The sequence below is a fragment of the Echinops telfairi genome, unplaced genomic scaffold (assembly GCF_000313985.2).
Source record: "Echinops telfairi isolate 266 unplaced genomic scaffold, ASM31398v2 ScPeMD7_5868;HRSCAF=6743_1, whole genome shotgun sequence".
Lineage (NCBI taxonomy): Eukaryota > Metazoa > Chordata > Mammalia > Afrosoricida > Tenrecidae > Echinops > Echinops telfairi.
Genome location: NW_022109768.1, coordinates 2,101,802 through 2,115,296, shown reverse-complemented (window position 1 = coordinate 2,115,296; position 13,495 = coordinate 2,101,802). Strand labels below are relative to the sequence as shown.

The window sequence follows — 13,495 nt, the reverse complement described above, 5'->3', positions numbered from 1 at the left end:
CTCTACCCACACCACCACCAGAGATCCCTCGAATGTTAAGCTCAGGATACAAGAGCAATCCCTGCACTTGAGAAAAGAGCCCTTGGTCAGAAGGGTTCCCTCCTGTATCTGGACATACCAAAGGAGAGCATCAAGACGAGTTTCCAGCTAAAAGAACAAGACCGATTCACCTAGATGTAAAATTAAAATATAGTAAGTAATTTTTAAAAAATTTTGCTTGCTGAAACTTTTACCAACTCAGTGAGGTCACGTTATCTGATCGGCTGTTGATGGCATCATAGAAATCGTTGGGACAGTGATTTTTATTTTACACTCAGCTATAGATGTGAGTTGTTAATTTGGAAAAGGGAATATGAACGGTTGTCGGTAGTCTGGCAAACAAAAACGATGGTGGCAAAAGGCCATGTACGCAGCACCGGAGTCATGAGCCCATGGGTTTCAAGGCTGAACGAGGTCTCTCTCTCTGTCTCTCTCTCTCTCATCTGCAACGCTAGCATGAGAGGGTTTTCTTCTCTCGCCGAGTGGACCTCGCCCCCGGGTCCCAGAGGCAGAGAGCAGGGAGGCCTGCAGGTGACTGGGCTGGTGGGCAGAGGGCTGGACAGGGCCCGTGGGCTCCTTGCGTCAGCAGCTGCCCAGAGAGGACCTGAGGGGACGCGACTCCACGTCTGCTAGACGGCCCGTTTTGCCGCCTCTGCCTTGCCCTCCCCAGTGCCATCGCCGCCGCCGCCAGTTTGTGTCCCCAGTAGGATAATTTTTACATTCCCAACTCAACATCAAAATTCTTAGTTCTTTCTATTTTTTAGCTCCAGCAGACATATTTAAAAATCAGGATATTTTTCTGGCAGTATTCTTATATTCATATCTATTTTATTCACTGAACCAGTTACTTTACTGAATCCTGGTGGCCTAGTGGGTTATCCTTTGGGATACTTTCTCTACAGGGAAAGACGAGGCTGTGGGTTCCAGAGAAGAGGGACAGTCTCAGTAACGCAGGGGGGCAGTTCTGTTCTGTCTCCCAGAGTCACAGTGAGAAACCCTAATGGTTTTTAGTAGGGGGTTTATTTTTGGTGAACAAAGAATATGTTTCTGCCTTGCTTAAGACACGGGGACCAAGCCTAACCCTAGCTGTTACACATGAGGAGTGCTATTATTGGCATAAGAGACTCTTATGTTTAAAGAGTGCTCTGGAAAGAAATGGGCAGTTTAAAAAGACTACGTAATGAACAACAAAATGACGTTTCTATGAGAGAAGAGAGAATCGAATATCAGAAATCACAAGAAAAAGACAGATTCCAGAGGTAGAATATGGGCAATCAGCTCAACTCAACTCATGTACGGCAATCAAGGTGACCCCTACTCACGGCAACCCAATAGATATTTAAGAAAGATCAAATAGAAAGAGGCTTGGATGCTAGGAAAATACTTTAGAATTGCCAAGACACTGTTGATTTTAAAGCGAATAGTTTCAGAAGGGTGACAATGAGCTTCAGAGTGAATGAGAGTTAATTTCAGGACTAAGGGAAGTGGGCTGAAGGTAAAGTGAAATGGAAACAAGATGTTTGCTGCCTTTTCTCGCAACTACATCTTCTAGTATATTGTTTCTTCTGATATTGGCTATTGCTCCTTAAATTTGAAGAGGTTTGCCTAGTTATTTGCCAATAAACTCAAAGACTTCAATGTACTTTAGAAATAAAGGGCCCTTCTCATTCATAGTCACTTTCATTCTGGACCTCTGTCTATCCCTAATAGCATGGTTATCTCAAAAGTATGATATTTGTTACCCATAATTCAAGTCCCATGGGTGTACATGCATGAGAATAAATAGGGGGTGGGTAGTGAGAGCATGGAGCTTTGGTGCATGAAAGAAATAAAGAGTTTAAATTTTTTTTAAAAGAAGTTCTTATTCAGTGATCTAAAAAGTACTTAGTGTGACAAGGATTTTCAGACCACACAAGAAATTCAGAAACACTGTTGTTTTGTGGTGTGACTTGTTTAAAATTGCTTTCACCTCTATTTGCTCTCCTCTGCTAGGATCTGGCTCCTAGGCCTGCCTCCCTCCCTATCTTCCTTTTTCTCTTTTTCTCTCCTGTGCCCTCCCTCTTTCCCTTTGTCTTTTTCTGGTAGCCAGGCCAGACATTTCTATTGAAATAAAAACTGTGCAAGTGAGGGGAATTCAATGGATTGTCTGGGGGATTTTAATACATTTTCAAGGACAAATGGCAAGTGGTTCTCACTAGGAAATCATTTCTGTGGGTGAACCAAGAGTTAAAAACCTGGGCTAGGACCAAATATCACTTGCAATTTGCATCACCTAAAACATACAACTAAGGTTAATCTTCGTTTTATAAACAGGATGTGGATCTTTTTTAATGAGATGTTTTCAAACTAATGTCTTGCTTTTTTCAATGTAACTAATGTATCATAAAGGACCCTTTCTGGTTGGTAGGAAAATTCTGAGGGTGGAGTGTTGATTTGTTCACCAATGTGTAAATCTCTCTAAAATAGTTGGAATGTTGGTAAATATTTACACGATGTTTAGTACACTTTTCATGTTTTGTTGTTTATTTTCGAGGAAGCTGGTTAAAATAGGAGGGGGACAATTGAGAATGGTGTGTGGTGGTCTCCTCTCAAAGTCTTGATGTTTCTCCAGCCCAACGGCGTCCGCTTGCTAAGAGAAGAGTTGAACCAAACCAAAAGCAAACTCCGTTCCATTAAGTCTATGCAGACTCATAGACTCATATTGACCCAGCAGGACAGGGTAGAATTACCCCTGCGGGTTCCCAAGACTGTAAGTCTTTATGGCAGTGGAAAGCCTTCTCTTTCTCCTGAGGAGTGGCTGGTGGGTTTCCAACTGTGGACCTTGCAATTTACAGTCCCGCTCATCACCACTACACCACCAGGGCTCCTATTGTTCACACCTGTTAGTTTTCATTTCAAATATTGTTTAAAACCATTTCCATCTCGTGGATGAAGCTATCTTTTTATTTATAATAGCTCCATGACTTTGAGTGGTGGAGGAAGGTTTCAAAACAGCATCTCCATGGTGGAGCTTCCATCTGACACTGTGTTCTGAAGTACTGAATGTCCCTTTAGAAAATAATTTAAGGAACCACAGAGTAATTTTAAAGATAAAAAAACTCATAACTTTATTTTAATATGTCTCAGTTACATTTAGGTACAGTACAAAGAACAATGGAATAGCACCTGGGGATTTTTAGGGGATTGTAAGGACTGCTTAATCTTTCTTTCTTTCCCCTTCTCGCTTCTCTAAGCAAACACACTGGGCATGATCTCCCACCCAACCGTCCACTTTCTCAGTCTATTGGGCGGCCAGTGGCCTGATTTTCATGCGTACCACCTTGAGGAAGTAATCTGCTCCTCTGAAAGGGATCCAGACCACTCCATTTTCAATCTCATAAGGGCTGTTGTTCCTGGGGTCATAGGAGCCCCCAGGGTAGTAGATGCCATTGAGATTGGCCGCTTGGCAGCTGTTGTACCACCAACCTCCTCCATAGACTTCTGCACAGTTCTCTTCCCACTGGTCTCCGTCTCTGTCAAAGGTGCTGAATTGCATGCCTGCATGAGAGGTGTACTCCAGCCCGTCCTCCACAGAACCCTCTACCAGAGCATCTCCTGCCGTGCCCTCATAGGAGGAGACCTGGAGGGCATAGGCTTCATCTTCTGGACCTACCCGGACATGATATTGGGCATAAGCTTTATTCCCTGCCCAGTCCTCTAATTCAACCCTAAGGACAGAACCCCTCAGGGTTAGTGTGTGGAGGTATTCATTCCCTAGCCAGTACTCTCCTTCTCCCTTGTCATTCAGGCTGCCGAAACCTTTCTTGTAGTCTTGCCAGGTCCGGTTAAAATTCAGTGATCCATCCATTCTTTGCTGGATCAAAAGCCATCCTCCCAAACTGGTCTCTTGATCACAATAAACAGAAAAAAGCTTACTGGATCCTGGTAGCTTGATATGGAAAAGGCCACTGAGGGCACCTGAAGGATGTATGTGGAGGACATCATCACAGTCTAAAAAAAAAATTGAGCTGGTTGGAAGAAGTTACCTTCATTGAATTTTACAAAAACAGGTATGGCCTAGATTAAATGATGGTAGATAGTGGCTTCCTTTTCCTGCCTTTCTTGGGGAAGTGACTTACTTACATTGGGATAGATCTGATCCCAATGCAAATGAAGGGATTTTTCTCCTTGCAATTTAACTAGACTTTCACTTGCACATAAAAACAAAAACAAACAAACAATAAAGATACAGAGGCATCAATTAATATGGAATGTAACTTATTTTTAACTTGACCTAAATGCCAACTGAGACGCACACTGAAAAGCTGATTAATAAAATGGATGACAAGTGTTAACAACTCACATTTTCAGTGGTGAAAGGGTTTGGTTAAATGAACTCAAAATCTAGTTTCAGAAGGAAGCATTCATTCATTTAAGAAGCATTTATTGAGTCTTGCTCTCTGCATGGTTAGGCATTTGGAAATACAGAGATGAGCATGATAGACAGTCCCTGCCCTCATGGAACTTACAGTCTAACAAAACCAGAGAAATAAAGGTGTAGTTTCAGTAGAGTGCCATAGGAAATAATGGGGAAATGCCGGGTGCTCTGGAGCACACTGAAGGCATAACCTAGTCTAGGGGCTCAAGGAAGGCTTCCCCAAGGGAGAAGTGTGGATACCTCTGGCTCGACGAGTTTTAGAATGGCTTCCACTTTCACCATCATCCATCATTTTAAAACTCTTGCTTTCAATCCTGGAGTCTCCTCTGGTTACAAATTGTTTGCTGTGACTTGTAGTTTTGCTACTGGTAGAGAACTCAGGTACCCCAAATTCTGTGAAGATCTCAGACTCCGAAGCCCTTGAATGGGTCTTACTTCCAGGCTCTTTGAATGATGACAGTAATTCTGAGAACGATTTTCCTGTTGAGCCAGTGTCAAAGAACTCTGCTTCTCCCGGGTGCCGCAGTCGAAACTCATCCAGACTCCCTCTGCCAGTCAAAGTGTGGAACATGTCAAAGTCTGTTCCAGTGCCACAGTCTGAGCCATCGTCTGAGTTCACGACTTCTTTGGTCACTTCTTTCCGACCATCAGGGCCTGTAACAGTTTTAGTGATGGTCTTAGAGCATGAACGATGAGTGGTGGTTGTGCCACCAGAGGCACCCTTTTCGTCACCAATCAGAAGCTCCTTTTCTCCTTTAGAAATGACCAGCTTGCCTGTGTGGAACTCTTTTGCTGTCCCAGGATTTACAATTCCCGACTCCTCTTCAAATTCACCCCAGTCTGGGTTGGTAGGCCTGGTGTTCCCAAACCCTGAACTATCCGGCCTAAAACTTCCAGATCCAGAGCTCCCATGGTTCCAAGTGCTTGAACCTCCAGATGCAGAGCTCCCATGGTTCCAAGTGCTGGAACCTCCAGATGCAGAGCTCCCATGGTTCCAAGTGCTGGAACCTCCAGATGCAGAGCTCCCATGGTTCCAAGTGCTGGAACCTCCAGGTCCAGAGCTTCCATGGTTCCAAGTGCTGGAACCTCCAGGTCCAGAGCTTCCAGGAGTCCGAGTGCCAGTGTTGCCAGGTCCGGAGTTTGTGGGATTCCTAGGCCTAGTACCACCTTGATCAGGAGCCCTGGAGCTCTCATGTTCTACTCTGGACCCATGAGATGGATCAGATCCTGAGTCAACCCTAACTCTTCCAGGTCTCTCTAACTCCATTTTCATCTGCTTTGTTTCCACTAGGGCCTTCCACTCTGGAGGGGCCTTTTGAAGCTGGCTCTTATAATCTCCAGGAACCAAGTCTGTAACAGGACTCATTTTTATCCGTGGTAAGTAGTCCTTCTCTCTAGAGAGAAGCAAGTCTTTGGCCATGACCTGTTCCAGTTGCTTCTGCTGATCTTCATAGTCCTTTAAATCTAATTCACGAGCTAAAGATCTACTGCATGACCCTTTACAAGATCGGATCTTAATATCAATGTCCACCTAGAGAGAAGGGGAGAAAGATACAAAGAAAAGGTGGATATAAATAAATTATGTCTATTAAGGATCAGAGAGCCCTGGTGGTGTAGTGATTATGCATTGAGCTGTAATCCGCTTGGTTGGCAGTTCAAAACCACTAGTAACTCCATGGGAGAACGATTGGGTTTTCTGCTTCCTTTTTTTAAAATTTTTTAAATTTTATTTATTTATTTATTTATTTTAACATTTTATTAGGGGCTCATACAACTGTTATCGCAATCCATACACACGTCAATTGTGTAAAGCGCATTTGTACATCGTTTCTCAAAACATTTTCTCTCCACTTAAACCCCCGGCATTAGGTCCTCATTTTTCCCCTCCCTCCCCGTTCCCCCCTCCCTCATGAGCCCTTGATAGTTTATAAATGGGTATTTTGTCATATCTTGCCCTGCCCGATGTCTCCCTTCACCCACTTTTTGGTTGTCTGTCCCCCAGGGAGGAGGTCACACACAGTTCCTTGTAATCGGTTCCCTCTTTCCTACCCATTCTCCCTTTACCCTCCCTGTTTTGCCACTCACACCACTGGTCCTGTAGGGCTCAGCCACCCTGGATTCCCTGTATTTTCAGTTCCTATCTGTACCAGTGTACATCCTCTGGTCTAGCCAGCCTTGCAAGGTCTAATTCGAGTCATGGTAGTGGGAGCAGGGAGGAAACATTTAGGAACTAGAGGAAAGTTGTATTTCTCATCGTTGTTACATCGCACCCTGACTGGCTCATCTCCTCCCCGAGACCCCTCTGCAAGGGGATCTCCAGTGGCCTACTAATGGGCTTTGGATCTCCACTCCGCACTCCCCCCATCATTCACTATGGTAAGATTTTCTGCTTCCTTAAACACTTACAATCTCGGAAATTCACAAGGGGTTTCTATGAGTCAGCATTGACTCTGTGGTACTGTGTGAGTGTTTTATTGAGCTCCAAGGAGTTAAATTTATTTTTTTGGTAAACTAGCTTCATTTCTTTGATTTGGAAACCTATACTATATAGTTATTTCCCATTTATGTAGCAGTCTCAGTAGAAGAGATGCTGAGTATTGGCGTTCTTACTCTGTAAGGCTAGTTATAATAAGCAGCAAGGAACTACTTAGACTCATCTAAACATTAGAATGGATCAAGAGTAAAGTGTCAATCTCTTTGTACAGATTTTCTAATTAAAGGATCCTCAAGGAGACTGAGACTGGAAACTCAGACGAGTCTGGAGGTAACTTGCATACAGCAAGGACTTTGCAGTCAGACAAACGAGGGCAACATTATATTGGAAATGTGTATGCATGTGTCCTTGAAATTTCTATGTAATATTTCAGAACTTGTTTCTTCATCTGCATAGTAGAGAAAATAATACTTGGTAGTTAGATAAAGGAGTCTCTGAGTGGTGCTGGACTACTAATCCAAAGGTTGGTGGTTCAACCCATCCAGAAGCACCTCAAAAGTGAGACCTGGTAATGTTTTGAAAGGCCGCCGCCTTAGAAACCCTATGTACAGTTCTACTCTACATATGTGAAGTTGCCATGAGTTTCAATCCACTGGCTGGCAACTAAAAACAACAGCAATTAAGTTAACTCACTGAATTGAGTTGATGTTGATTCATGACAACTCTATAGGACAGGTTAGAGCTGCCCCCGTGGGTTTCTGAGACGTACTGTTGACAGGAGTCGAAAAGCCTCATCCTTTCTTCCTTGGAAGGGCTGAGGGTTTCAACTGTTGACCTTGCAGATCACAGACCAACCTGTAATCACTACACCACCAGGGCTTCCCAATGAATCTGACCCTCTGCATATAGTAGAGAGTCAATAAAGGATGGTTGCCTTCCTTTTTCTTGCTATTCCAAAAGATAGCCCCGGAGCTACAGTCTTACCTCCAATCGTTTCATTTCTATCAGCTGAAACTTGACATTGCTCTGCAGAAGCTGGATACGCTGTACTTGTTCTGTGACTTTGCGCTTCAGGACCTCAATTTTGCTTCTGAGATCATCTGATGCTTGATTATAGATATTATCATGGTCTGAAATAGGAAACATGTGTCATGAAGTAGCTGCTGAATGGCTTGTGTGTCTGTCATAGCCAAGCCACCACCCCCACACACACACACAGGCAGGAAAAATGTACTAATAAATATTTTCTATTTTGTTTTTATTATAGCCTTTTGACTCTATTGTCACTGAATTTGTGAAACCCACATCTATTAGACATTTCCCTTTTGTACGGGGTTATGCCTTGCCATCATTCATGCATGCCACGGAAAATCCCTCTAAGCAGGGACCAATCCAAATAAATAACCAAGAAAAACTTCTTTGGAATTGAAAAGGTGTACTTAGGGGATAAAATGAAAAGTTCTGTTATAAAACAATTGGAATGTGATGAAACTGTCAGGTTTTCCCCCAAGTTATACCTTTAAAATTCCAAAGAAATTCCAATTGTTTTATTATGTCCTTAATCAAGGAACAAGAGCATGTTCTTGAATTTTCTTTTTGCTCCCACCCAGCTCCAGATGTGAAATGCTTTCTAAATTTTTTTAGCGGCAAAAGGATCACTCTCTTGGTAGCTAATGATGCACCACCGACTTGAAAGCACTCAAGTATCTTTGAAAAAAACAGTTTCCATGTTTGTTTGTTTTAATTATGAAATTTTATTTTGTTTGAAGAATTGTTTCAGGCCACCTTTTAGCTTTTCCTTTTACCCCAGGAGAGAATTTCATTTTCTCTATACAGAGTCACAGCAAAGACAGGGTCCCAGTAAACTTACGGCCCATGCCCAGACAAAGCTAATGCTTCTTATCCTTAACGTGCTTCTTTATGGGAAATAAATCCACACATTTCTCCAAATGGATGCTTCATGAGAAAGATAGAGCATCATTTTATATTTTAAATGCAATAATATCTACATAGTCAGTTTAGGGGTGTCTGTCATTTTAAATCACAGTTTCATCCAGTGACAGCTTTGTGCCTTTTAGAAAAAACTTTCGCCTCTCAATTTACTCCTGAGTAATATAGGAACAAAAATCTCTCTTCAAAGGTCCATGCCATTTTTCATTTTCAGGACATTCTCTTAAAAAAAAACCACACACACACACACACACAGATATGCTCTAGTTTTCAACCCAATTTCTGACTTACTTTGTGACCATAAACAATTTTTTAAAAAGCTATCTTTTGTTATATCAAATATCAAAATAACAGAAACACGATCTTTCTTACAATTCTGAGATGTAACAGAGATGCTCCTATACTAAGTGTTTTGAAATGCAATCTCTGTAGCTTTAAGGAGACATATTTATTTAGGAATTTTGTTGTTTTTTTGCCATAAATTCAAAGTTGCACACATGTAACACTTACTACCGGCTTGGGAAAAGTCCCCTCTCAAAAGTTCCATTATATTCCTGGTCACAGAACTAGAATCCTTATTGTTCTTCTGATAATCGTCGAGTGAATTTTTGAGCTTATTGATTCTGTTTGTAAAATCCCGATTGGCTTCATCAATCAACCCTTTCATTCTACAGCCAGAAGGACATTTTTGGTTCTGAAAGTGAAGGGGGAAATTATATTGGATCCAGCACATGTTTTCAGGTTTTCGTGCACACCCCATTCCGTCCAACCCCTATCTCTTCAGATCATCTGTTGGTTTAAGAGTGGGTAGGAGGATAGTTAGAGGACATAGACAAAACTCCTCAATGACAATCCACTCAACAGATGTTAATCCATTGCTAAAGCGTCACTTCTGATTCATGGAGATCTTATAGGACCTAGGGGAATGCGCCCCCCCCCTCTACAGTTTCCAAAGCTGTAATCTTTACAAAGCCACTGACACATCATTCTGTGGCAGAATAACTGGTGGATTCAAATAACTGATCTTTTAAATACCTGCCGAGCACTTTCACCATGTCACCAGAAGGGGTTCTTAGGGCCTTTGAAATCCAGAAGCTACAACAGGTTCCTAGTACTTGCCTAAACATGCAACTTAAATACAATCTACAAATCCCACGAAGAATCCAGAGTTTAGTTGAGCGATTTTATGTTATTTTGAGAATTAAAACAGTGCTCTGATGGGTTTCTTTGCATTTGTCATCTTTCAGTTGAAATACAAAGAGCTATCAGATAAGTTGGGAAAAGTTACTGTGACCAATTGCTTTCTGAGCTCTGCTAGCATCTCAGGGAAGCCATGCCCAGTCCCTGTCCCCGCTGCTCACCCAGTCATCATCTGAGCAAAAAGGCCAGTCAGTCTCTTTGCAGGTTGATTGCTGTCTTTCCACAATTCTCGGGCCACGCACAGATCCTCCTTCAGCTAAAAAGTCACCTCCATCTGTATCTGCACTCTTTAAAGTGAAGAACACACACACCAGAGAAAGAGAGGGAGAGGGAGAGGGAGAGAAGGGTTACCTTAGGAGACAACACTAGCCCACCTGTAAGTCCCAAGAAAGGGTGAGGACTCCGAGAGGTGAAAGCACCCACCACCCACCATAAACCTCAGTTTCCCTCATCTTTCATCACTCTTAATGCCAATTTAAAAAATCAGAGAAATTTAGTGCACAAATTTCTTAACACCAGATAAGCATGGAACAAATGATAACTATTTTAAAGGATTCATTATCAATGTAAAATTATCTTAATCAACAAAACAAGGTCAAGTTTGACCTTTTCATTTTCATTAATCTCTGCTGATGGAAAAAATAATTAAAACATTTAAAGAGCTCTTTCACCTCTAATCCAAGATTCAGTAGGAAAAACTCCACACTGCCTAATTTAATCACCTTCAAACCATAACCTTTAGCAATGGGTCAATCATTTGGGCAAACATATGCTAGGCACACAAATTTGGCCAATTTAGGCTCAGATATGTTTTCTAGGTTACTCTCTCATGCAATGATCTTTATTGTAATGTAGAATGTAGACTAGAAATAAAGTAACAGTTCATGAATGACCACTTTCTAAGTCCCTTAGAATTAGGAATACAGAGTAAATTTTTTTCTATTGTGATCCATAAAGTGAAATAAGGTTTAGAATAGTCAACCCAACAAGACTTTATATTCTAATGAAAGAATGTGGATTTAACATATCAGCTATTTTTGTTCTATAACACTAACATTTAAAAAAAGTATCATTACCATTTCAACCCCAAATAGTTTAATTTTGTAATTAATCAACATTTGCAGTCTTCTCTGTTTTAATAAAATTCAAGTAATAATTCAATCAATCAAGAATAATTTATTTGAAGGAATAGTATAATCATTTTATTGAACAAATAAATTAAGAACTTTATATTTCAAAATAAATGGTATAATAATAATAATAGAGAAAAGTCCAATTTCTAAAGCTTCTACAGGAGAAAGGTGAAATGATTAAAAACTATGCAGAACCTGCAATATTAGTTTAGTAAATGATTTCTCTTATTTACCAAAAGTTTTTATTTATTATTTTAGTATAAGGAGGAAATGATCAGACAACCTTCTTTAGTTATTTTCAGTTATTTGTTATTTTACTGTGAAAGAGAAAATTAAGTTAGAAAATCCTTAGTTTTTTTCAGTTTCTGTTATTAGGGTTTATAAGCAGTGAAGGGCAAGAAATACACTAGGATTAACATTGTAGATGAATAGCCAGAAGGTAACTGAGCCTCTTGAAAATATTTGTCATAGTTTAGAAACCTTATGAATGCAAGCTTCCCTTCTTTTTACATAGGTCTCTGGAGTTTCTTAAAAGAATATAACTGCTTTCAAAATAACCACATTTATCTCTTCTCACTTGACTACGTAATAGGTTTTTGAGGATAATTCTTTTTTTTTTTCTTGAAAGAAATATAAAACCCACCCCTCAAAAATTATATTAAAGCTAACGGTTCTGTTTATTATGGGCAAATAGCAAAAAAATTATGAATTAAAGAAAAAATTCCTAATATAAGATTATTTTCTTCTGTCATTATAATGGCATGCAATGCCACAATTACAAAGCCCCAGAGCATTTCAGCCAGTTAGAACTCATTCAGTCAAGGCCAAATGCAGTGAAATAGGAACACACTTGAATTTTTAAAACATGGGAGTCCTGAAATGACACCTGGAGTGGGGAACGTAACTGGGCAAAGCACTGGAGTAAAAGACTAGAAAAGATACGAGAGAACTCCCAGGAGCCCAGTTCATGAGATTGGATTAATGCCAGTACTGCTGACCACCGTCTTTGCGTCAGCCGTTGCAGTTTCTGACTGTGCGAGTCTGCTGTACATACCGCTCTTGTTTTCTCAGAGGGAGACTGAGTTTCTAGCAGGCCATCAAACTATCGTTTATTCTGTTCAGACACCCAGATTTAAATGTTTGTATCTATTTTGGTATCTATTCAGCAGTCATGACAGAACCAGGAAGAACTTGTTGAAAGTACTGAAAGGTATCTTGCTTTTCAAAAAAAGAAAGAAGAACAAACCAGTGCTATAAGACTGAGTTATGCGTGTTAAAACTTTCCTGGTGAATTTATACCTCTTGGGTTATATTACTCTGTCCTCCTGAGCAGTCAAGCCCACCTCTGACCTTGCCTAGTTTGCTAGAGATTGTAAGGTTGAGAATGTCAAGATAACGCTGACTTAGATCCACAGAAGGTGTGCCGTGAACACCACTGAGAAAAAGGAGAGAGAATAAAAAAGGATCATACCCATCCTGTGCCCACCACACTCAGAAACAAGCAGAAGACCCTCAGCGAAGCCATCTTGCTGAAGGTGGGATTGGCTCCGGCTGAAGAAAGGTTTGCTTTTAATCCTGGTCCTCAACCCATTTAAATCTACAGGGGGGGTTGTTAATCATCAACTTTGTCCTGTTTAGAGGATCAATACACTCTATCTCTTGACCATTCTCTGAGGTTGGTGTCCTAGAAATTCTTGCTCAATTCCTCCAACCCCCTACCCCAGCCCCCTGTTTGTTCACTTCCGATAAGCTGTTGCAAAGGTAACATTTGATTGTCCGGCCAGCCATGAGGCGATGATCCCATATTCCAGTAACAGGGTGCTTTAAAAAATGCAAAAGAAAACACAAGGAGACATATACACACTTCAGTACTCTAAGGAATATGGACGTTGGCTGAGGCAGGCTAGCTGTAGCGTGGTGTGAAGTAGAGAGTGATATTTCTCTTTATGTAGAAACGATGGTTTAGCTATCTGACTGAAAACCCTCCAAAACTTTGTCTTTAACAAGTTACTTTCTTCAATCTGAGGTGGTCACGACAGCAGTCCCTAAAGCCAAATCCCCTGGTTCATAATCCTGGTCATATTATTTCCCAGCTCAGTGCTTTCGGTTAATTTGTATTATTTCATTTTGCCTCACTTTCCTCATTTCTAGGATGAGGATAGCAATAACCTACCACATGGGTTTTTATGAAGAAACTGGTACATAGTGAATACTCAGAAAAATAAACAAACAAACTCAAAACTCACTGCCATCAAGTCAATGCTGACGCACAGACGGACACCCTCTAGTGTTTTGGAGGGAATGCATTGCTGTGAAAAATAC

The 13,495-nt window shown here is 41.0% G+C and overlaps 1 protein-coding gene across 1 annotated transcript; it reads right to left on the bottom strand.

Moving 5' to 3' along the window:
- Nucleotides 1-3,117: 3,117 nt before the first annotated feature.
- Nucleotides 3,118-12,725, bottom strand: FGA (fibrinogen alpha chain). The gene is made up of 6 exons (XM_004708720.3): nucleotides 12,645-12,725; nucleotides 10,202-10,327; nucleotides 9,351-9,534; nucleotides 7,875-8,020; nucleotides 4,697-5,987; nucleotides 3,118-4,029 (listed from the first exon to the last, which is right to left on the bottom strand). Exons 1-6 carry the CDS (start codon nucleotides 12,696-12,698, stop codon nucleotides 3,320-3,322), a joined length of 2,511 nt encoding a protein of 836 aa, XP_004708777.2. The 5' UTR covers nucleotides 12,699-12,725; the 3' UTR covers nucleotides 3,118-3,319.
- Nucleotides 12,726-13,495: the final 770 nt, after the last annotated feature.

Bases quoted from the DNA above. Each gene is read 5' to 3' on its own strand.
- FGA (XM_004708720.3), bottom strand. From the start codon at position 12,698: ATGGCTTCGCTGAGGGTCTTCTGCTTGTTTCTGAGTGTGGTGGGCACA. The intron at 10,328-12,644 runs GTATGATCCTTT...TTCACTTTAAAG, and splicing joins GTGTGGTGGGCACAGGATGG to AGTGCAGATACAGATGGAGG. The intron at 8,021-9,350 runs GTAAGTGTTACA...TTCCTATTTCAG, and splicing joins GGACTTTTCCCAAGCCGGTA to ACCATGATAATATCTATAAT.